The 23,380-nt window shown below is 42.4% G+C and overlaps 1 protein-coding gene across 1 annotated transcript; it reads left to right on the forward strand.

Moving 5' to 3' along the window:
* The first annotated feature begins 2,892 nt into the window (after positions 1-2,892).
* On the forward strand, positions 2,893-23,351 carry CRTAP (cartilage associated protein). The gene is made up of 7 exons (XM_065832740.2): positions 2,893-3,446; positions 6,560-6,709; positions 7,154-7,325; positions 9,121-9,249; positions 10,806-10,951; positions 12,903-12,986; positions 22,625-23,351. Exons 1-7 carry the CDS (start codon positions 3,000-3,002, stop codon positions 22,682-22,684), a joined length of 1,188 nt encoding a protein of 395 aa, XP_065688812.1. The 5' UTR covers positions 2,893-2,999; the 3' UTR covers positions 22,685-23,351.
* Positions 23,352-23,380: the final 29 nt, after the last annotated feature.

A 23,380-nucleotide genomic window follows, 5' to 3' on the forward strand; every position in this document is an offset into this window, starting at 1 on the left:
GACTAGGACTGTTTTTGCCAGACTCTATGGAATGTAGCTTGGGACTTGATACAACGGCTTGCGCATATTTGGAACCAGAGGGACCAGGGGATGTGTGTTTCCCTCCCTGGTTCTGTGGCAGAAGGATTTAAATTTACAATGGTTTGTTGGAATCATACAAAAATATTGGAAAACGAGTTTAAAAAGCCTTAATCACACCGGGGGAAACACCACATGAAGAATAACCAAATCCGCTTCTCTTGAACAGAAAGAGTAACAGCTGTGGAAAAGTAACAGGACATGGACTGAAAACTCAAACGCTTTGTATGAAGTTTCAAGCAACACTACAGGGTGTTTCAAAAAGATGGTCTCAATTTCAAACACAGTGTGAGCTCCAATTGGGTCCATCTTTGTGAAACATCCTGTACTTGGGGAGAGTTGTGGAAACAAACTTGAGATGAGTCCTATGTTACCTATGTTACCTCTGGTGTTTTATCAAAGCCTGTGCTTTAGACTCACTGTGTTCCCTTTGGCCAGCAGCCTTTTCTGTGGATCTGAACTGAAACTGCGGAATCTATCATCCAGGAAATATCTGGTAAAATCCATTAGCCATCTGTAATTGTTGTCCTCATATCAACTAGGAAATGGCTCACATAGTCATCCAGAAATGTCATTTATTGGATTTGAATTTACACACAGCTTTCTGCAGAGCAGTTACTGTTGGTTTTGATTCCTGCCAATTTTTCAGAATCTGTTTGTCAGGGCTGTGCGAGCATACAACGGTGAGAATTGGAGAACGTCCATCTCGGACATGGAACTGGCTCTTCCTGATTTCTTCAAAGCGTACGATGATTGTATAGCAGCCTGTGAAGGCTCCCAAGAGATCAAAGATTTTAAAGACTTCTATCTCTCCATTGCAGGTGAGTGGTTAAAAAACAGCAGGGAAAAACTTCCCGAAAGTGCATTTCCATATCCATAGGATCGGCTACCAAAGTCCCATTCCTCAGTTTGCAGTGTGAAATGTATGTGGTGCCCCTGCTCAGTTTGGGCCAGCTGGAATTTCTTAGATTCACAGTAAAATGCTTGAATTCTCTTTTCTTCTTTTTTGAAGTGGAAATGAGGGCTGTCAGGAAATCAGAACAGCAAGTTCTTCCATTATAATGGAAATCTAAGCGTCTGTCAGAAGAGAATTGTAAGTAATAATAACTACTCCACCCAGCTAGCAATAGTTATCCAGACAAGTCTCTGACCATCATTTCAAGATATGTTTGGCTGCCTTTGAGGCTCAGTGGTCAGCCTGCCTTCCAAATCTGCTTTCTGGTTTATCTTTGTCTGGTGATATGCATTTCCTTTCTCACAAATATGACAAGTTTCTGCTGCTTAATGTTCATCTTCCCTACAGCAGAGTTGCTAGCAGATCAGATTTCTTTTTCTTTAGTCTGTAGCTTAAAATTCAATCCATTGTTTTGCGAAGAAAAAGGGACACCACTTTTTTGATTGCTGACAAAATGGTGCACAGACAGTTCTTCCGCTGTTTGGTAGCAAAAGAAACAAGTTATTTCAACTAACAGAAATTGTTGTGTTCTGGTGCTCAGTGATTATGCATTTGATAGGTAAATTATTCCACAAATGTTGTGTTTTCTTGAGGATCTATTTGCCCTGTGAATAACACATGTGGCCCTTACAGCTGCTGCTGCAGGCTCCAACATCAGATGGCAGGCACATCCAGCCATGTAGCACCAAGCCACGAGTGACTTTTGCTTCCGTTGTTTCACTACACATTTTGCACATTGACTCTTTTCTCTTTGGAAGTTCTAGCACAAAGAAGTGAGATTTTTTGTTTTTGATCCCCAGTAGGGATCACCAAGCTGTCTGCTGATGCCTTACTGATACTGGGATACTGGCACTGCAGGACGGCCAGGGGGCTCTGAGAGACCCTCCAAACAGCAGCTCCCACCAAGCAGTGCCACCCCCGCAGCCACCACCAGCCAGGGGTGGCATTTCACCGACCTCGGGCAGGCTGGGCGGGACGATCAGCCACTGTTGAGGCACAGGTTGAACCCGGCTTCCCAGCCCGCACCCCCGGCCCTCTTGCCGGGGCATCTCCTCTGCCCTGGGGCCTGGGGAAGAAGCAAGTAGAGGCACTACCATCTTCTGGTCGGCAGCTCCAGAGCACCAGGAGGAGTCCCTTGGAGCCACTGGAGACCACAGAACACTGCCAGGGCCCGCTTGAGGCTACAGGCCATCACTGGAGACCATAGGACACTGTTGGAAATCATCGGAGACTGAACAACGCCACTGAAAACAGAAGACTGTTGGAGACCACAGGACACCACTGGAAACCCAGGACCCACACTGGAGACCCTCCACTTTGGCAGGACAGAAAAGCCCTCTCACACCTCTGCGCATCCCAGCCCAAGGAGGTGAAAGATGCCTCTCCTAGCAGACAGGCCAGCACCAGACGCACTGAGGCTGCAAACCGCGATGTTGTCAGCAGGACGAAAAGGAGGTGAAAGATGTCCCCACACCCATTGCCACCCACACGGCCGATTTCCACAGGGTGTTCGAGGAGGCTTTAAGAGGACGACAATAGCCACGGCAAGAGGGAAGGGGCAAGAGCCCCAAGCGGAAAGGGGCAGAGGCAAACGAGTGTCTCCGGGCGATCTCTCATCCCAGCAGTAACCAGGGCCGTCCCTGCTCAGCTGCCCCGAGAAGGCACCGTCAGGCTGCTGTAACTGCACACGGGCCCGCTGCAGCACAGCGCCCAGCACCGCCCTCGGCCCCTTGCCCCGGCCCCTGCCCGGCCCGGCCCGGCCCCGCTTTCCCCACCACCCACCTTCCCCCTCGACCACGCACACCCTCCCCGCGGCGGGGCCGGACTGGCTTTCCCCGCCCCCGCCCCGCCCCTCCCTCGGCTCCGGCCCGGCCCCTGTCTCGGGCCCTCTCCCGTTCCTGGCCCCGCCGCTCCCGTCTCCCCGTGGGGTCGACGTGGTGGCCGGGCGGCGGCCGAAGGCGCAGCCATGTGGCTGGCGCTGGTGGCGCTGCTGGCGGCGGCGGAGGCGCAGTACGAGCGCTACAGCTTCCGCAGCTTCCCGCGGGACGAGCTGATGCCGCTCGAGTCCGCTTACCGCTACGGCCTGGACCAGTACAGCACCGAGAATTGGCCTGAGAGCGTCAACTATCTGGAGGTCAGCATGCGGCTGTACCGCCTGCTGCGCGACAGCGAGGCCTTCTGCCACCGCAACTGTAGCGCCGCCGGGCAGCCCTCCGTCGCCGCCGGGCAGCCCCCGGCCGGGGGAGAGCTGGCCGAGCTGCGGCTCCTGGCCGGAGTGCTGCGGCGGGCCCAGTGCCTGCGGCGCTGCAAGCAGGGGCTGCCCGCCTTCCGCCAGGCGCAGCCCGGCCGCGACCTGCTCGAGGACTTCCAGCGCCGCGAGCCCTACAAGTACCTGCAGTTTGCCTACTTCAAGGTGAGGCCCGGCCCTTCATCCCTCTTCCCTCCCGTCCCATCTCTCTGCTGTGCCTCTGCTCCCCCTCCAGCCTTGGCTCCCCAAAGTCTTGCCTAGGACTGTGTCACCCTCCAGCCAAGCCAAGCAAAGTCAGGTGTGCCTGTCACTGTCAGGGTGGAGGGGGGACAGTGTGACATGTCCCTGCACAGCCTTGATGGACACGGCTGCCTCATGCACTCAAAGCTGAAAAAGTCTCCTGTCATGTTGACCTCTCACCAGGCCGTCAGAGCAGGTTACTGTGGACTGTGGCCTTCTTCCCCATTGCCTCCTCCACACCACTTTAGTCCCCAGCTGGCATCCTCCCCACCTTCTCTTACTCCCCCTCCATGGTCAGGTCCCCCAGTCCCTACCCCTTCCAGCACTGCTTACCCTGCACTTCATCCACTTCCCACCTACTACCAATCAGTTCACTCTTCACCAGTTGTTCCACAACTCATCCAGTATGTCCCCTCAATCAACCTCTTCAGTTCTTCCCACACCCCCAGCCACTGCCTGCTGCCTCCTTGGCCTGTGGTTGTGCTGTTTCTACCCCTGCCCCTCTCGTCTTTTTGCCCATCTTACTTTCCTCTTTCTCTGAAACCTTTTCCAGACCCTTCATGTCCTGCTCTGCTCATGCAAGCGCTCCTTGCTGTTTCCTCTCCCTTGGTGTGTCTGTCTTCCTCTCTTGCTCCCTTCTGCTCCAGTTCAAGTGCAGCAGCCCTCAGCCAGCAACTCACAGTCAGCCCCAATGCCTGCAAAACCCCAGTTTGGTTACAGCCACTGGAAGGAATCAAGTGAAAATTGGCTGCTGAAGTGTGATGCTCATGCTAGCCCTGGAATGCTACTTACTTTTTGCTCTGGGTTCAGCCAATACTGGGGACACACACCTCTTTTAACAGATTTCATCCCATTCTTCTTGCTTCTTGTCATCCTTCTGCCCAGGATTTAGCTGAAATTTTCTCCCTCCTTCTCATCTTCATCTTCTTTTCTCTCAGTCAAGGTCTGTCCCTCATGCAGTGCCTTCAGATATTGCAATTACTTGTTTCCATGTCTTGTCTTTAACTATTCCTTCCCTCCCTGTGGTATATACAAAGTTTGCAATGTATGTATCACAGCAGAAATCAGCCCTACTTCCCGTTTCTGATAAAGTAACTGACAAATAGCAATGTGAGAGAAATGAGAGAAATCCCTCCCTCTCCCTTTCAACTGTTTTTCAGTCACATTTCCAGCGGGTTTGTGCAGTGCAGGTGAGTGGGTTTGCATTTACTGTCAGTTCATATTGTCTTTCTTATTAGATTGTAGTCCAGGTCTGAGCTCTTCTCACTCACTTGGGGAGGTCTGAATGGCCCCTCTAGAGCTACAAAGTGCTCCAGACTGCTGTGTACAAAGGACTTTTTCCTGGCTGATGATTTTCTGAATAAAGGAATGGCACATCCCACACCCTCCCAACAGCATGTATAATATAGGAAGAAGGCGGAGAGAAAAGCTTTATGTTATTTTTTTTAGTGTGACTGTGTTTGTTCAGGTGGGTTCAACAGGGAAATTTTGCCACGTCTTAGATCCTGGGAGTGGATATTTCTGTGCTGCTGCTTGCTCCTCTGGAGGGAGCCTTCTCATAGCCACTGAGTTTACTTCAGGATGTGTTTTTACAAAACTTTTTTTTATTGGTGAAAGTTGAAACCAAGAATGAGTTATGGACTAAGCAAAAATGAGAGAGCTATCAGTCTATGAACAAACAGGGTTAAAGCATAAAGCACAAAAGAAACCAAGCATTTGACGAAAGTGCCGCTGACATTTCCCTTTGCGTTTAGCACCGCCTGCGCTGACTGGAAGCACATAGTTTTGGGATAGCCAGGAAGGGCAGCTGGCGGAGTTCCAGTGCTGGGGCACTTATAGCAGCACAGCAGCAAGAGCTCATGTTAGGATTGAAGTCTTTCTTCAATATCGTTGTCTCTCAAGTTTCATTCCGAAATGAAAAGGTACCTTTTATGGATGCAAACAGCAGAGTGCATGTGCATACATGCTTGTGATTCTTGCTTATAGTTTTACACATACACTTCCATAAGCTATTTCAGATGTGAGGTGGAACTCTATATTACCTACACATCAATATGCTGAACAGGTTGATCTGAATCTTGGCTTACAAAGGAAAATGTTTTAACACTTCACAAATAGCAAGGACTTCTTTCTTTCTCTCTCTCTCTCTTCCTTCCCTCCTTCCCTCCTTCCCTCCTTCCCTCCTTCCCTCCTTCCCTCCTTCCCTCCTTCCCTCCTTCCCTCCTTCCCTCCTTCCCTCCTTCCCTCCTTCCCTCCTTCCCTCCCTCCTTTTTTCTCTCTCTCTCTCTTTCTTCCTAAATATGTGTATACAGACTATATAGTTTATAAAAATATGTTCATCTAGAAAACAAAAAATATAAATGCACAGAGAAGTACATATGTATTTGGCACATGCAGTTGTAAATGAGGAGTATATACTTCACAAAGATCTCTAACAGAGTTTAAAGTTAGTTTAAAAATGGGTAGAGGAAATCACATACTTCACTAGGACACAGTCACGGAGCAAGTCCCTGCTTTTGGCTCAAACTTTGTAACACCATCAGGCAGATGCGTTATTATAATGTTGTCTTGTGTGCTGCTAGGCCAAGAAGTGACACAAACACCGTGTAAACATGGGCAGTGAGGGCTCCTGCTCAGAAACCACAGGTTGGCCTCAGTAATGTTGTGAGATTAATCCCACACAGGAGCAACAGTATATGCTTCTGCCCTGTCAGCTTTATGAACAGGGTGGGAGGAAGGGAAAAAAAAGTCTTCTCTTAAACTTAAAATCATCATCTATGCTATCTGCAACAATAATAGATTTTAACATTGAAAGAAACATGTTCCTAGTGATGCAGCTGGTAGTAAAACACAAAAGATTTGTATCAGTTCTAGTGTATGGTTGTATCTGCTCAGACTGTGGTTTCAGTAGATGTAAGTTTAGGGATATATAGGCTGCAGAAAAGTTTGTTGACAGAAACTGGGAAACTTTGATTATTTTTTTTTTTTTTCCCAATTAACTTTTTTCCCCCTTTCCTCTTCTTCCCATCCCTGTTTAGGCTAATAACCTTCCCAAAGCTATTGCGGCAGCTCACACATTTCTTCTGAAGCATCCAGATGATGAAATGATGCAGAGAAATATGGCCTACTATAAGAGCATACCTGATGCTGAGGAGCATATTAAAGACTTGGAGACAAAACCTTACGAGGTATGCTTTTTATTCGGAGTCTGGTCTTTTGGAACCCTTCTTTTACTCCTCTGATTGGGTGAGACTCAAGGATCTCATTTGCTTACATGTCCTCTGCTCCTCCTCTCGTTCTACCCTTTCTGTTTTCCTCCATCATCTCTGTTGTGTCTTGTTGCATACAGTAATTCTCACCCCTGGGGCTTATCAAAGCCTGTGCTTTAGACTCACTTTGTTCCCTTTGGCCAGCAGGCTTTTCTGTTGATCTGAAATTGAATTATGTACTCTATGTTCAAGGAAATATCTGGTAAAATCCGTTAGCCATCTGTATTTGTTGTCCTCATATTAAGTGGGAAACAGCTCACGTAGTCATCCAGAAATGCAGAGACATCATTTACTGGATTTGAATTTACACACAGCTTTCTGCAGAGCAGTTACTGTTGGTTTTGATTCCTGCCAATTTTTCAGAATCTGTTTGTCAGGGCTGTGCGAGCATACAACGGTGAGAATTGGAGAACGTCCATCTCGGACATGGAACTGGCTCTTCCTGATTTCTTCAAAGCGTACGATGATTGTATAGCAGCCTGTGAAGGCTCCCGAGAGATTAAAGATTTTAAAGACTTCTATCTCTCCATTGCAGGTGAGTGGTTAGGAAACAGTAGGGAAAGATGTCCCAAAAGTGAATTTCATTTAATCCTTAGGACTGGCTACCAAAGTCCCATTCCTCAATTTGCAGTGTGAAATGTATGTGGTGCCCCTGCTCAGTTTGGCCCAGTTGGAATTTCTTAGATTCACGGAAATTACCTTGAATTCTGTTTTACTGTTTTCTTCTTCTCGGTAGTGGAAATGAGGGCGGTCAGAAAACCAGAACAGCGAGTTCTTACATTACAATGGAAATTTAAGTGTCTGTCAGAATAAAAGAGAAGTGTAACTAACTGCTGCATCCACCTAGCAAATTTCTCTTGCTTATTTTTCACCTTTCCTACAGCAGAGTTTTGCTAGCAGATTTTATTTCTTTTTTTTTTTTAGTCTATATCTTAAAACTAAATCCATTGTTTTGCTAAGAAAAAGAGACACCACTTTTTTGAGCTGTCAAAATGGTGCACAGACAGTTCTTCTGCTGTTTGGTAGCAAAAGAAACAAGTAGTTTCTCTAGTGCTCTGGGCTCAGCATTGTTGGCAATATTTATGTGGACAATGCCTGCATGTTTTCTCCACAAACTTGGAAACATGGAGACTGCCTCAGCATTTCTAAGCTGCCAGAAGGAAAACCAGCCTGACTTTTTGTCCAAAAGGCATCAGATGTGTTGGTGAGGGGAACTTGCACGCTGAGGTTTTTACTGCAGAAAGCAGATGTAGCAAAAACATTAACTAGAAGTACTTGATGAATGCACTAGGCATTTTGAAGCCAGCTGTCCTCATTTCATGGGATCACTTCATTGAGGAACTTGCCTCTATGGCTTTAAGTGCTGGCTGGAATTGAACACTCCTGTATCTGGATACTCCACTGCTCTTGTAGAAGATGGGTCTGGTAATTTCATTTGGCCAATCATGTTTAGTTAGCTTCAGAGCTCTTCATGGTAGGAATCACAGGAGATGAGAACAGGGCAGGGAGCCATTGCTCTTCTTTTAGCTTGGTCAGAGACTTGCTGCACAAGCTTAGATAACTTGCTTTCACCTGCAAATGTGGCTAACAGGGAAACTAAGGCTTTGGAATGCTTCTATTCAATGTTGTTATGTAATGTTATATATCCTGAAAACACTTTGGCAAAGGTTTTATTGGAATGTATTTTCTTGAAGATGACCTGTAGTCCTGTCCTATTGGAGCAAGCTTTTGTAGACTGGGTGAACTTGTGAACTTCAACACTCCTGGCTGAAAGTTGTTCTGTAGTGAGCAGAGTGTTTGTGTCTGTTTCCTCTTTTAGAACATCCAAACTGCAGGCACAAAATGCGACCATCTCGAGAGGTTTATTTTGCAATCACCTGCTGTATTTCTCTGTGACACAGTTGTACTCAGCAGCACGTGGACCTTATTCATGCAATAATTTAATGAAATTACCAAGCTGTCAAAATTAAATAAATTAGCAGTGTTCACAGTTAGGAAATAATGCAATACTCTGCAACTCTCTATATAAAACGTACCACCATAGACTGCCTGTAGGTGTCAGTCGAAGATAACTGCTTAGTTCTCTGGAGTTAGCTTTGACACATACCATGTCCAGACTGGGCTGATTTTTCAGAAGGGCTGAGTACAAATGCTTGGTATGTACTTCAGATGGAGCTGTAGCTGCTCAGCACTTCCCAACAGCAAGATCCAGAGGCATAGGGCCCAGGAGAGCATTATAAGGCCCAGTTTTAATGGATGGCTAATAGGAGGGGTTACAACCATTCACTGTGCTCTATCCATATCTTGTGGTGTTGTTTTCTTCCTTCTAGATCATTATATTGAAGTCCTTGCATGCAAAGTGCAGTGCGAGAATCATCTGACCCCCATTATAGGAGGCTTCATTGTTGAGAAATTTGTGGCCACCATGTACCATTACTTGCAGTTTGCTTATTATAAATGTAAGTAGTGATTTAATGTGCTTAAATAACATTGGGATGATGTGGGACAGGTTGCATTCATCATCTTTTCCCTCTAGTTCTAATGCTTTAGAATGTAAATAGTCGTCTCCAGAATCTGCAGTTTAAACCTTCTCCTTGGCAAAGTCTAGGCTGCCTGATGTCTCTTTTCTCCCTATGTAACTGTAGTTAACAGGCAAGGGAGAGAAACGTTATATATAGAGCCTGTGTTCATCAGATTGTCTATGACAAAATAAATCGCTGAATAGCAGTCCCAGAAGGCCTAGATTTTGCCTAAGGTAGGCACCTCTGTTTTAAGTTATGCATGGTAGTGACTGATCTTCACCACGTGTTGGAAAAACAGGGTGGTTTCAGAGTAAGTGTGATCTGATCCATCACTGTCCTTCATGCTTTATATGACACCTACTGCCAGCACCAGTTGCTGATGCTTTTCAGAGTTTCATATAAATGGGAAATATTCATGTACAAGATAAATGTTCATCCTATGTATTTGATGTGTTGAAATGACACACCAATTCTTCTGCCTATTTGAAGCAACTCATAACATGTTAGGGTAAACAGTGTCAGCCACTTGCTATACATTGGAACTCATGCAATGACACAGACGCATTTCATTCACCTGTGTACAAAAAAACCACGTTTTGTGCCAAAAAGCCATGGTGGTCAAGCTGTCAGGCCCACATGGTTGCTAGGGAGCTGAATGTATAGCTCTAATAAGAAGATTTTTCTTACACTTCTAACTCATTCAGTTAAAGAGACGAAAGACTGACTTCAAGGCAACACATTTAACAGAACACCCCATATTCTAGTGAATAAATACTAAATTTTCAATTTCCTATTCAGATTTGCTTCCACAGACAAACCCTACGGAGTATTTCATACCATTGGCTTCTTCCTAGTGGATTCTTATAATTCTGTTAGAACCACTTAAGAGAAATGGTTGTGTTCTGGTGCTCAGTGATTACACATTTGATAGGTAAATCATTCCACGAATGTTGTGGTTTCTTGAGGAACTACTTGCCCTTTACAGAACACATGTGGCCCTTATATCTGTTCCCGCAGGCTCCAACATCAGAGGGAAGGCACATCCAGCCGTGTAGCACCAAGCCATGAGTGACTTTTGCTTCTGTTGTTTGACTACATGTTTTACACATTGGCTCTTTTCTCTTTGGAAGTTCTAGTGCAAAGAAGTGGGGTTTTAAAAATTTTTTGTTCTTGTTTTTTAATAAATACCCCAATGGGGATCACCAAGCTATGGGCTGATACCTCACTAATGCTGAGATAGCTGGGAGGACGTTTCGTTAGGATTTTCATAGAAAACAATCAGTGGTAAGTCCCCGTTTTAGAATCATGGTCTTACCTATTTGAGAACACAAAACCAGCTTATCCTTTTTGAGAAGCCTTTTTTTTTTTTTTTTCTGCGCAGCCAGTGGGGAGGTAGGAAATGGGTCCTGTTTCCATCTGAGATTTTCAGAGCTTAGATAATGCTAGGAATTTGTTCATCGTATCTTGATTTTATTTGTATGTTTACTTATTAGTGAATGACATGAAGAATGCAGCTTCTTGTGCTGCTAGTTACCTTCTGTTTGACCAGAAAGATGAAGTAATGAAACAGAACATGGTCTATTATCAGTATCATAAAGACAAATGGGGGCTTAAAGAAGAGGATTTTCAGCCCAGATCGGTAGGTGAATGACTTTATATGTCTTCTAGACACATTCAGATATTTCCCTGAAACTCAGTGGGTCGGAGGTTGGGAAAATGGCGCTTATCTATTGGTTCTGGCGTTAAACACATACCGTTTTATGAAAACCATATAGAAAGTTGTATGCAGAGATGTACTATGTAATGTGACAGTGGATGTCATTATAGTTCTTCCCTTGCTGTTGAAATATACTACAAATGGATATGATATGATATGATATGATGACAAATAAATTCTTGCTGGTACTTGTCTGCCACTTAGGCATATTTTTATCTTTATCAACCTCCATAAATAAAGCAGCTGGCCACTGACGAAAAGATCGCTCTAATGACATTTGGGCTGTTATTATTTGCCAACATGTAGTTGCCCACCTGCTTGTTACTTCAGGTTCTGTGGGCATTGGAATGTGTCTGGATATGATAACCCCAAATGAACTCACTTTCCACTTAGTCCATTTGGAACATAGTTGAGTGGATGAGGACAGAAAAAGGCTCAGGACCATATTGCATCTATTTATCTCAGAATACTTGCTGCAGAGAACCAACAGTAAACATCAGTCCATCCAGCAATGATTGTAATCTGGCTTTGAAAACTAACTCTAAAAATGAATTTCTGTGCTGTTCTTAAATTTCCATGTCCAAGGAAGTTTTACATATAAAAACACCTTTGCTGTGTTTCTGGACTCCTGTAGCCTGGACTCTGACAATCAACTTGGATTTTTTGTAATTCCTTGTTACCAGGATTTGTGTCATGCAACTGAATTAACTGCTTTGTGACACCCGAATGACTCCTTAGGTATCAATGGTATGTGCTGTACAAGTAGTCAGAGAGACAGAGAAGAGTGAAAATGCATTTGATTCTTTAAGGCAGCAACAGTGAGTCTTCGCTCACAGGGGAAAGGGACCGCTTGTTGGTCACTTTTGGGAACAGAACTGTGCTTTGTAGCCATACTGGGGACAATGTTTGGTGGTGGGAGTGAGAGGTAGGAATAATATAAAACTGCAAACCACAGACAGATTTGACATATGTGTGCAGGGAGGATGGAAACAAGGTCCCTACACATTAACTCTGAATGTTTCATTGATAACTTCTCAGGAGCTGGGGACTATAGATAATTCAAATTTTGTATATAAAACATTAAATGCACACAGCTGTATTTTCTTGTACTTTGATCCATGTAACTATGAACAGAAGTTGCTTGCTGTCCTAATCACTTGCCATGAAAACCATAGTGCCTCTGGTTTATTTTCACGAGGTGGGACAGGGTGACAGCAGGATTTGGCTCTGGCACTAAGCTTTAGATGTTTCTATGAAAGAGAAGGTCTCCTGATTTTCTCTCTAAGAAGAGTTAAATGGGATAATCAAAGTAGGTTGCTGTTGGTATTCACAAATGTGAGAGTAGGTGACTGCACTAAACAGTGCTGTCCAGGCAAACAGCCAGGGAAGTGAGGAGGGACAGGTGGGTGACCCTGCAGAATTTCCCCATCCCAGACTCAAGCTGGGGTGGTGAGTCATTATCATGCAAAAGAGCTTAGTGTCTCTTTTTCCCAGAACTGCCTGCTGCCATACGCCAGCAAGAGGGAGGCTTTCTCATGTCCAAAGCCCGCTGGAATGCAGGCACAGGCTGCTGCTCAGCTCTGGCAGTCTCATTCCTTATTCTCAGTCTCGCCAGTGCTTTGAAACATGAGAAAGAGGAGAGTGCTTTGTTATTCTCACAGCGATGGAGCCTGTGCTTAGAAAGATCCACGGAAAACATTGGATATGCTGCTTGCTGTTCTGCTGTTTCCTTTCCCAAACATTATAGCCCTCCCTGGCATCTGCCTTCTACTAACTTTTGGTCTCACTTCAGACTTCAGTGGAGTAGTTTCACATGACATGTGATGACATGTATGTTACCCTGAAGTAACACAGAAATTTTTCTTTTTGATAGGAGGCAGTTCGATACCACAACATAACCACACTCCAGTTGGAAATGTATGAATTTGCAAAGGAACATCTGATGGATGATGATGAGGTGAGTTTTCTAGAGAGGAAATTGTGGTCGAAAAAAAACAGCAATCACATTAAAGTGAAGATGATACACAGATTGAATTCCAACATTTAACTAATATGGAAAAATATTCTCGTAACCGTGACCAATTTATCATAACTTTTTTCTTTTGTAAGTGGAATGTAAGAAACAAACCCAAAGAACATCATGTACCATTTAAAAAAATATAGGTCAATATTAAAGGGTAGATATAATGCACTCAACCCACAAAAAAAAGAAAATCCAGTTTGCAAGCTATAACACCAGGGGGCAGAGGAGTAGTATATATATTTAAACCATTTTTTTTTCTGCGTTTTTTCTCTCAAATGTTGTTTAAATTAGATTTAAATATCCTTATAATTTTGTCCAGAAATAACCACCTAAATTGTAATTTTTGTCAAAAGGAAGTCTCATTATCTGGTTTTTTTCTCTGCACAGTAACATTTTGGTCATCCAGTTTTGCTTCTTAAATGGTTGGAATTCATGGCCAAATAACATATAATGACTACTATTAGACTAGAAATATGTAAAGTGGATTTTTTGTGCAAGAAAAGTAGTTAAATTGTTGGAAGGGCATTTCTTTGTTTCCCACAACTGAAATTGAAGTATAAATTGTGGAGGCTTTTGATTGCCTTTTCTTTTGCTTTGTTTTCAGAACCTTTCATTTAAAGGTTTAAAAAATCTCCGAATGATGGAATAGTTCATTGCTGGCATTGGCAAAGAGCTACATTATGGCATGTGGCAAGGTTCTTGCAATGAGCACTGCTGAGGTCTATTTTAGTTAGAAAAGAGAAAGATGGTTTACGTTAAAGAAATGAAATCACCTTTGCAATTTTTATGATATCCAGCACACAGGGAGAGATAATATTTTATAATGGAGAAGTAATAACATGTCTGTGCTGCCTTCAGTATGCTAGTGACCTGAAAACAACTCTATATGTAAAATTCCATTGCAAGGTTACCAGACTTTAGGAAGACTTTCCATTGTGATAAAACTCTGTGAAAGACAATTTAATAAGCTTGTTGTAAGATTGAGCTGAGATGAGGACTACTCTGTATGGCTTCTCATAAGGGCGTGAAATGCGTGAGCACTTTTTTATATTCCCTTATTCGTTTGTGCTTTGCCCGTAATGTTTTCTGTGTTAGACATAGATTTAATTAGTAACTTTTTCCTTTTTCCGCATCTGCTGCCTCAAAACACAAGGATGAGTAATTAAACAAGGAGAGAAGCAGTCAGTTGTGAGGGCTTTCCCCCCATATGTTGTTACAAGAAGGGATTATGGAAACAATCTTCAGTCTCAAGCACTGTGTACAGAATAAACAAGCATTCATTTGCTGGCACTCGTTCCTGTAGCCCATTTCACCAGTGCAATTATAAATGACCTTGCAATCTACAAGAGCAAAGTACAGTGGAAATGTCAATTAAACTTTTGGGAAAGTGTCAAGGAAGTGACATTATACTGGATTGCATGTTTGGGTTAAACATCCAAGATTACTGGACCTGGTCATGCCACAAATATCCCTACCCCATACTCTCATTGTATTAGAAGGTTATCATTCTCCTGTCCTGGCGAAAAGCTGAAGGGATTCTGTACCTGCCCTTACTCGGGCTGAAGAACCTGGGAGAGACAGAGGCTGCCCATGCCTCTGCCTTGGCTCTGGCTTTTGGTAGTGAACTCGTAAATCCCTGGCTGCCAGAACTTCTCTTTGGCTGCAGGAGCCTTCCAGGGAGTCCAGACAGAGCAGGAATAGCACAAAGGTAAAATCACTACCTTGCAGTTTTTGCTATATGGGCAGGACCTAGTAGTGTAAGTGGAATTTTTTTTTTAATATTTCTCCTGGCACAGACAGAAAAGTTTATTCTGTAGGAATGCTGAAAACTGATGAAAAACTCAGATAAGGTGTCACAGTAAAAGCTTTATTAAAAATTGTAAAGGATGGAGGCAACCTCTCTTTTTAGTGCACTCTGTTTATTTAAACCATGTGCTTCTTGGGCCATAGGCAATGCCTTTTGTGAGTTTCTGTGGTCCATGTTTGCTGTCTGTGTAGAAGCCCATAAAATAATTGGGGAAAAATATAATTCTCTTTTTCTTGAGTGAAGCAAAAGGATTGATGGGGCAAAAGGATCTCTTCCTATGTGAATATGTCATTATTCCCAAGTGAAGAATCTCACTTTATTCAGACTCCTCAGTGCTTCTGTATCCCAGATCATCCATGTATCTTTTTAAATCCCATTAGCAAAGCAAGTGAGAACATGTGGCTTCTTCCAATAATACATTGCAGTAATTGCAGAGGCTGGAATATGCAGTAATGATTTTTGCACATGTCACTACAAGAAATGTCATCCTGTTCGTGTTACTTTATTCATGTTTTTTCCACAAGGAAATGAAAAACTCTAGTTCAAACATTAAACACAGTAGAGGTGACAGAGAATGTTAACGCCAACTAGCTACAAATTACTTTTTCTTAAAAGTAATTATTATTAAATATACTTACAGTTTTTCCACAGTGACATTAAAAGAACATTAAACAGTGTTGTCATCTTAGTTGGCCATGGATAGTCAAGCTTCTTGATTTCTGTTCAGATGTGTAATGCATAAAGGCTATAATAGATATAACTCCCAGTATTGCGCAGATTTAAATAGCAAACTGAAATGGCATTAAGAGCCAGATACCCAGCTAGTGTAGATATAACTTCAGCACTACGCTAATTATATGAGACATGCTTCTGGCCCATAAATTCAGTGTTCTTGAGGAATTTTTATTCAGAGATAGCTACTTAGCTGTTCTAAATTATGTAAGAACCACAAGTATTTGACTGGGATGATCCCACAATGCAGTTTTTCTTTCACTACTTAATCAGTAGGTGAAAAACTATTGGCAGTTTTGACCTGCTTTTTTGGCATCCCGTTCTTTTTATTTGTATATAATGTGTGTGTCCATTTATATAGTAGCTGAAACTCAAATGCTCCATTCCTAAGTGTGATGTGAAGGACAATATGTGTTGAACTAGTGTGACCAGTGGAAAGACAAGATTCAGAATAGCATCAAAGCATGAGGGCCCAGTAGACTGCTGATAGCAAATAGTTCTCTGAATTCAGCCTATTTTTCTGTTCAGGAATTGCTAACAACATATTTTCAGCTTTATTAGCTCGCTTTTTGCATATGTTCATATGATTCATACAAGCGCACTCATAACAGCAAGTTGTAAATGCAGACCTGTAAACGCTGCCCTGCTTGTGACCTCAGACCAACACGACTGGAATAGCACCACTATGCTGGGGAGAGCTGGTGGCAGCTGTTTCAGAGAGAGTAGGCAGCTAATTGGCATTGTTATGGTTCCAGTTCAGCATAGGTTTCTTTAATGGAAAAAAGAAAAGGAGATTTTTTTCATAGTTTCCTAGCAGAGATACTGCCCATGTGGCTGACTCTCCAGAAGCTTCCTGCATTCCCCTCTTGCTTCTTTGCCATTGGATGTGTGTCTTGGTCAAAGGTGTTCCTCCTCCCATTTAAAGCACCTGCCATGGGAAGCTGTGAGCATGGTTGGGCTTCCATGGTATGATGTCCCCAGGTTGCAGGTAGTGATGTCAGGAGGAGTTTTTACCTAACCAGATTTCCTTAAGCTTCTGCATGGTGCATAAAGCAGGCAAGAGAGCATAAATAGGGTTCAAAACCAAAGTCACTAAAAGGCTTCTGTTTTCAGTGTAATGGGAGCAATGTTGAAGTTCCTCTGAAACTAGGTTGACTCATGTTTTATAGGCATTATAAAAATGTTAAGAGGAAAGCACATTTATTGAATTACTGTAAAATACTATTGTAATAACTGCAGTGTACTGCAATCTCCCATGGTATGCGGGAAGGGAACAGTTTTCTGCACAAGAATGAAGGGATTTTTTTTTCCCCCTGCTAGAATGTGAGGAATGTCCAGCCTGGTCTGTACTGCTCGTGGAGGATCTGGGAGGGCTTTGAGGTGGTTACAGTGAACTCGTGTGTTTTAACTGAAGATTAGATCAAGGAACTTTTCATTGGTCAAAAGCTGAATAAACCTTTCAGGCTAAGCCACTCGTTGACATATGCCTTAGTGTTATCCAGAAATAATGTGTGTGTCCCCAAAAATATCACTGGCAGGTGGGCTGTGTATTGTGCATTTGCAGGCTCTGTCAGGCTCACAGACCATGTATCTTCCATAGTCATCCACATCAAACCTTTGTCTTCACTCTTGCAAGATGGCTATTCATCCTTGAACAAAATACAATGTTTTTCATAACCCAGCTCTTTGTCACCCCTCCCATTATTGCTCAAAGTAGTTATGAGGGTAGTTACAGGACAATTACTCATTAGTTACATTAGCAATTACTCATTAGTGGCCTCCTCAAGGTGGGGCCACCCGAGCAACCCTTCCCACTACCACAACCTTGCCACCTACACTGAAGACATAAGGGAATCAAATCTGTTACTCTCACTGTTGAACAAATTTCCAGTCATTATATCTTTGAACTTTAGCAAAATATGAATTTTTGCTTGGAAGGACATCTGGGGGGCATTTTGTGGGATAAATATTTTCCTTCTAGGTCACAGATTATAAGGAAACAAAGATTCAGCCAGTTCTTGCTGTGTGGATTGTCTCTTGAGGCTCAACTTGTTGGATGAGTTAGGGTAAAGGCTGTTTCTTATTCATTCACTATAATCACTTACGAAAGCATGTCCGTAATAATATCTTTCTGTAGATCTTAATTCATTCTAGAACACTGTTATTTTAATATTCTTTGCTACTTCCCTGAAGAACAGGCTATCCCACTGCAGTGCAAATGGAATCCCTACAGAAAAGGCCATCAGCAGATCTGCATGGAAAGTATGGGTTATTGCAAGAAAGCTATTTTTCCCCAGGACTTTTCCAGTGCACACTGAGAAAGGACATAACAGATTGTAGGTGGAGGCAAGGACCCATGAATGATTAATATTCACTGCGCAGAAGGCAATGCTTAGTCTTTGCAACCAACAGCAAAGTGTCTGGGTCTGTCAGTGAGCAGTATGACTGCTACTGCTTGCTGCTATTTTTAAATGCTGCTGTCGAAAGAAAAGTTGATGCTGCACCATCAGTCTTGAGTTGGCCATAACTGAGCCATGTATTGGTAGCTTTTTCTCTTTTCTGTTTATTTTAATAGCTGACTAGGAGTCTCCAAAGTACAGATGTTTCTTCTAAAAGGTTGTGTTTTGTGTGTGTGAATGCAGCATTTAATATTGCGTAAGGAAGGGCCAGCAACAATCCCTGGCCCAATGTGTACCTCAATCTTGGACACTCAGCTTGCGGTAGTAACTGAGGAGTTCTGCATTTTTCTCCTTTTTAGGACTTATTTTTTCAAATGCTGGAGCTTCACTTGTAATAGTGCACCAATCTCACTAGTCTGAGTGAGCTTATTCAGAATTGATCAAGAACTCTGTTTTAAAATAGTTTTTTATTATAATCCACCTACTCATATACCCTCTGTAAAACCTTGAATTACTTACTGTGGTACAAAACTTGTTCTTTCTGTTTGTGCCTCTGTTTGGTGGTTAATTTAAGCCCAGGGTGCTCAATTTGTGTGTCTGACAGATAATTAGAGGCTCCAGTTGATCAGATCAGCTTCTCTGAGTCCTCCTACCACTCACACCAGTCTGGGAGCATTCTCCTGCTGCTGTTTGATATCATACCTCCCATATTTCAAGCTATACCTGTCCCATCTTTACCCATGCATCCTTTCCACTGACTGTCCCTGGATTGGAAGAGGGAAGAGGTTGGTAGCCCAGTGAAGGAGAGCTGTTGTACCTGCACTACGTACCTGACTGTGGACTGAGAGCCAGCCTGCCAAAGAGGACGTGCTTCACTGCAGCTGACCAAGCTGTCCACCCATGTGTACTTCCCAGTTGCTGGCTGCCTAACTCTCAGGCATGTACTGGTCTGGTGGCAAACCGTTCTCTTCCCTGGGCTTAGTCAGACTTCACATACTGATTTATTAGCTACCAGCCAGACAGCTGCATCACGCTTTGGGCCATATATTGCTCAACTCTGATTTACATCAGCACTGTGTCTGAGAAGCACACTTATGTAATCTGCATTAGAGCTGGGTGGCTGTTGTCTCTTTGAATAGCTGGCAGCAGAAAGAATGATGAGTTTGCATCTGACTTTGCATGTAAAATTTGATGTTCTTCCTATTAAGATAGGTAGCAGCCAAAGAGCATACCAGATAACGGGAGGAACTCTGTCACCCTGAATGCTTAAATTGTATCAGAGAATCATTTTCAGACTCCAGGTCTACAGGCCAGCACAAAGTTATTAGATATCAGTGGGCAGGAGGCTTTTACCCTGTAGTGAACACCTGTGAAATATTTGCTGACTTCAGTCATGCAAAAATGCCTGATGCGGTGTCAAGTGAGTGCTAATGGGGTAAGGACAGAGATCAGTCTGGTCATAGCTTTTAGTGTGACAATGTGGTCAGCTCTTCTGAAGTAGCATTATCACCTTTTCGTTAGGATGCCAACAACAGTATGGACAGCTTGCAAATGTTTTACTTTCTGACTGTGAGGCATGGGCAGAAAAATTTTAACTACGAGCTTTGTTTGTCTTCAACTGTAATCTGGAGGTTTTGCCTTTTTGAAAGTAACCAACATCCAGGCAATTTTTCTGTTGCATTACAGCATATTTTATGTATATGTATTGTTTTGGCAACTCTTTTTTTTCTATTTTTGCCATATTTCAACCTGTCTTACTCCCTAATATTTCTCAGTAGACAACAAAAACTTTGTCATATCTTGCTTTAGAGATCTATTTCAGGCACTGGAGATTTCAGATTTCAGTCAAATATATTTCAAATACTGTTGCTTTTAAATATCCTTTCCATTTACAACTTGGACTTCGTATGTATTTCTGAATTCAAAAACATACTAGAAGGAAAAAAAACCTGAATTCTGCCTGAATCTTCTGTGACTTCTGAAATACCCTATCTTACTTATGAGCATGGCAATAATATGAATTGAATTAAATTCCCATGTGGTTGAGTTACCAAAGGTACAATATTGAAGTCCTCGTGCCTCCCTTATCTGCGTCATCCAGCCAGATGTTTATGCCTTTCACCCTGCCTCTCAGACTCTCACCTTTGTGTTGTCTTTGCAGGTAGGCTGAGGAGAGAAATCCTTTTTAAATACCTGTTATTCTTTTGTTAAACTATGATCCTGAGGTGTTAAAGAATCAGTCTGAATTAGATCTGACACCCCTGTAGTAGACACCTGTATTCTCAGTCTTGTAACTGTTCAGAGCTGACAGGACCTGCCTGTCTGCAGTCCTTCAAGGGGCAACCAAATGCTTGTGCCCACAGTTTTAGGAGCTGTGCTATAAAACCTGACCTGAAGTCCCCTGTGCCTCTGTTTCTTTATCTTCCAAATGCTGGCATAGTGACTGTTGGACCTAGTGCCTGTTTTGTTCATGTGCATCTCTGAAGTGGTATTGAGTTCCTCCCACAACTGGGCTCCTTAGGCAATCAAAATACTTCTAACAAAGGAAAACGTGCAGAAATGTTGAATTCCTGTTTTCAAATTGCCAGACTTCCTGCAACCAGGAGGACAAGTAAGGAATATGAAAGCGCTGGCATTTTTTCTTGTGTTTTTATTGAATTAGATACTTAAATGTTTTGAACAAATTCAAAGCAAAATAAACTGCCGTCCTTCAGGACTTGCTAAAACCACTTCATAGTTGCAGAAGCTCGACAGTCTTTTAAGATGGAACTGTGAAGCAGGGAACAAGAGCAGCAGTTATTTCAGCCACCTTTCCTCCCACTTTTGTTTTTGGTTGCTTGGTTCTCATTACTTCTCTCCTTGCTAATCACACTTCTGAAAAATGTGATGTTAATATGTTTTATCACCATATCCATAATGCAATTGTTGTATTCAAAATAGACAAAAAATTCCTCTTACTATTTTCACTGACAGAGGTTTTAATACCCTTTCCTCACCAGAACAGAAAACTGTAAAATTTTGAGTCTCAAACCGCATGTGTCTGGAAGGTTCTGTCTTCCTAAAGAACACCTTTCTAGATAAAAATGTGCTTAAAATTTAATTAGGATTGTAAAATACTGTTTGTAGTCTCATCGAGCAGACTCGGAAGCCTAATGCAGTTCACAAGGACTTGAATGGGGGGTGAAGAGGGAGAATGAGGATCCAAGCAATGATGACTTGCTTTCAACATAACAGTTGTAAATTCTTACTATTTTAAATATGAGAGTGAGTAAGAGCTGATCAGGTTTTCCAGCAAAATAGTTTTCTATCAGAAAGTGATTATTTGTTTTGTAAAAAAACCTAAACGAGATTGTAAGACCTTTTTAGAACATAGGTTTATATCAAGAAAGGAAGAACAGGAATGTTTTAAAAAACCCACAGTTAATTTAAAACAGTTTAACAGAACTTTGTAGTTATTAGAATAAAAGGTTGGAAATGTAATGTTGAGCATTCACATTTCTCTTACAGCTCAGCATCTGAGTTGTATCAAAAAGTGAAAATACGCACAGGCATTGCCACAGGTCTCCCATCTCAGGCAGTGTTGTTTCTGAACTGTGCATGGAAGGCTAAGCGGAAAATACTGATATTTCTGTGGGTGCCAGCAGAGAGGCTGCTGTGGGCAGTTTTGAGTAGTCTGAGATGCTGCTGCATTCTTGCTCTTACCCACTTGCTTTTCACTGCTGAAGGTGTTACCTTGGGCTGAAAGTGATTGCACCAGGTTTTAGCTCAGTTACTGTAGCTTGGTTGGCAATCACAGAATCACAGAATGTTAGGGATTGGAAGGGACCTCGACAGATCATCTAGTCCAGTCCCCCTGCCGGAGCAGGAACATTCCAGCTGGTGGGGCTCTATCATTCCAAAATACTCAAACGTGACTGCAGTAAGACATTTGACTATGATATATGACATATAGCTACATCATTTGGATTTGAAAGTTGGATTGTTATGTTGTGTTGGTACCCTGTATTAGCAGAGTGAGGCTCGTGAATATAATATCTTCTATCCTGAATCTAAACTCAGTGTATTTCTTTCCAGCATGGAAAACATTCTAGTATCTCTGGTTCTTTACATTTTTGCTTCATCAAAGCATGGCATGTCAAGATCTGTTTTTGAAAATGAAGGAGCTGTGTGTTGAAGGGTGTAAGGATGTAAATGGTTAGAGCAGACAGATGCCAAGTCAAAGTTACGGTTCTACCAAACACTTGTGCTTTGAATTTTGAAGCTTTCTAAATTTCTTTAATGTTTTGTGCTACTTGAACAATTTCCTAATTTAACGGATGCTTTAAGCATTTATGCATCTAGTTTTGAAGTTTGAGGATTTCATTGTCTATTTAAATGTCTGAAAAAGTACAAGAGGGTTTACTGAGAAGTATAACATTGCCTTCTTTTAATGTCTGTATGTTACTGCATGTACTTGTGCTGCCCCTGTATGGGCCATTTACTTGCATTTTATAGGCTTGTTGTGCTTGCTTCTGTATGAAGGGTGTTAAAAATATTTAGACACCTATTATTACAGTTTAAGTTTTGATTAAAATGCCTCCACCAATTTTGCAGTACAGGGTTAACTTGTTTCTGTTAAATTTAATCCTTTCTAGGGTGAAGTTGTGGAATTCCTTGATGAGCTGTTAGAAGTAGAAGAAAAGAAGGAAGCCTGATGAGTGAAATCACCACAGAGTGCTTTATAGAAGTGAAGACTCACAATTGCTCCTTACTATTGTTTTTGGTCACCTGTAGTTCCAGTTAGATATACCTCAAAGCTGCTCCTTTAAGCTCCACCTAATGTCACAAGTTCCACTCCTGAAAGATCACTTCCATGCTGCACTGACCCTTCCGTGAGCATGGCTTTTCCTGAGCGTTGACGGACTGGTGCATATGGGTTTTCCTCTTGAGCTTTCTTTCCTTTACACAAACACAACACGACAGACTATTTGTATTTTTTGAACTAACACTAAGGTTCCTCATTTTGGTGCTGTTCTACTAAGTTATAATAGTACAGCTAAATTCCAAAGAACTTTTGCCAGATTATGAACCACAGGAGTCATAAGAGTTCCTCTAGACTTTTTCAGCTATGTATTGTATTATTTATATGTCTTTTTTTGTGATGATGAATAAAGTGATACAGAATGCCAGTGCACCTGGAATATGTTAAGATGCATTTAAATAGCTGAAACAAGATGATTTTGTAAAGCACAATTGGTGATCTTGTAAAAATTGCTTAAAGAATTCTGTAAGCAGTCTTGATCTTTCTTAAAAACTAAATTAAATTCCATGATGTGAATCTGAGGTCACTTAGAAATGAATAATAAATAATTCCTCTTCTCACCGATTCTTACTCTTTATGTTGAAACAAC

The sequence above is a fragment of the Patagioenas fasciata genome, chromosome 2 (assembly GCF_037038585.1).
Source record: "Patagioenas fasciata isolate bPatFas1 chromosome 2, bPatFas1.hap1, whole genome shotgun sequence".
NCBI classification, from domain to species: domain Eukaryota; kingdom Metazoa; phylum Chordata; class Aves; order Columbiformes; family Columbidae; genus Patagioenas; species Patagioenas fasciata.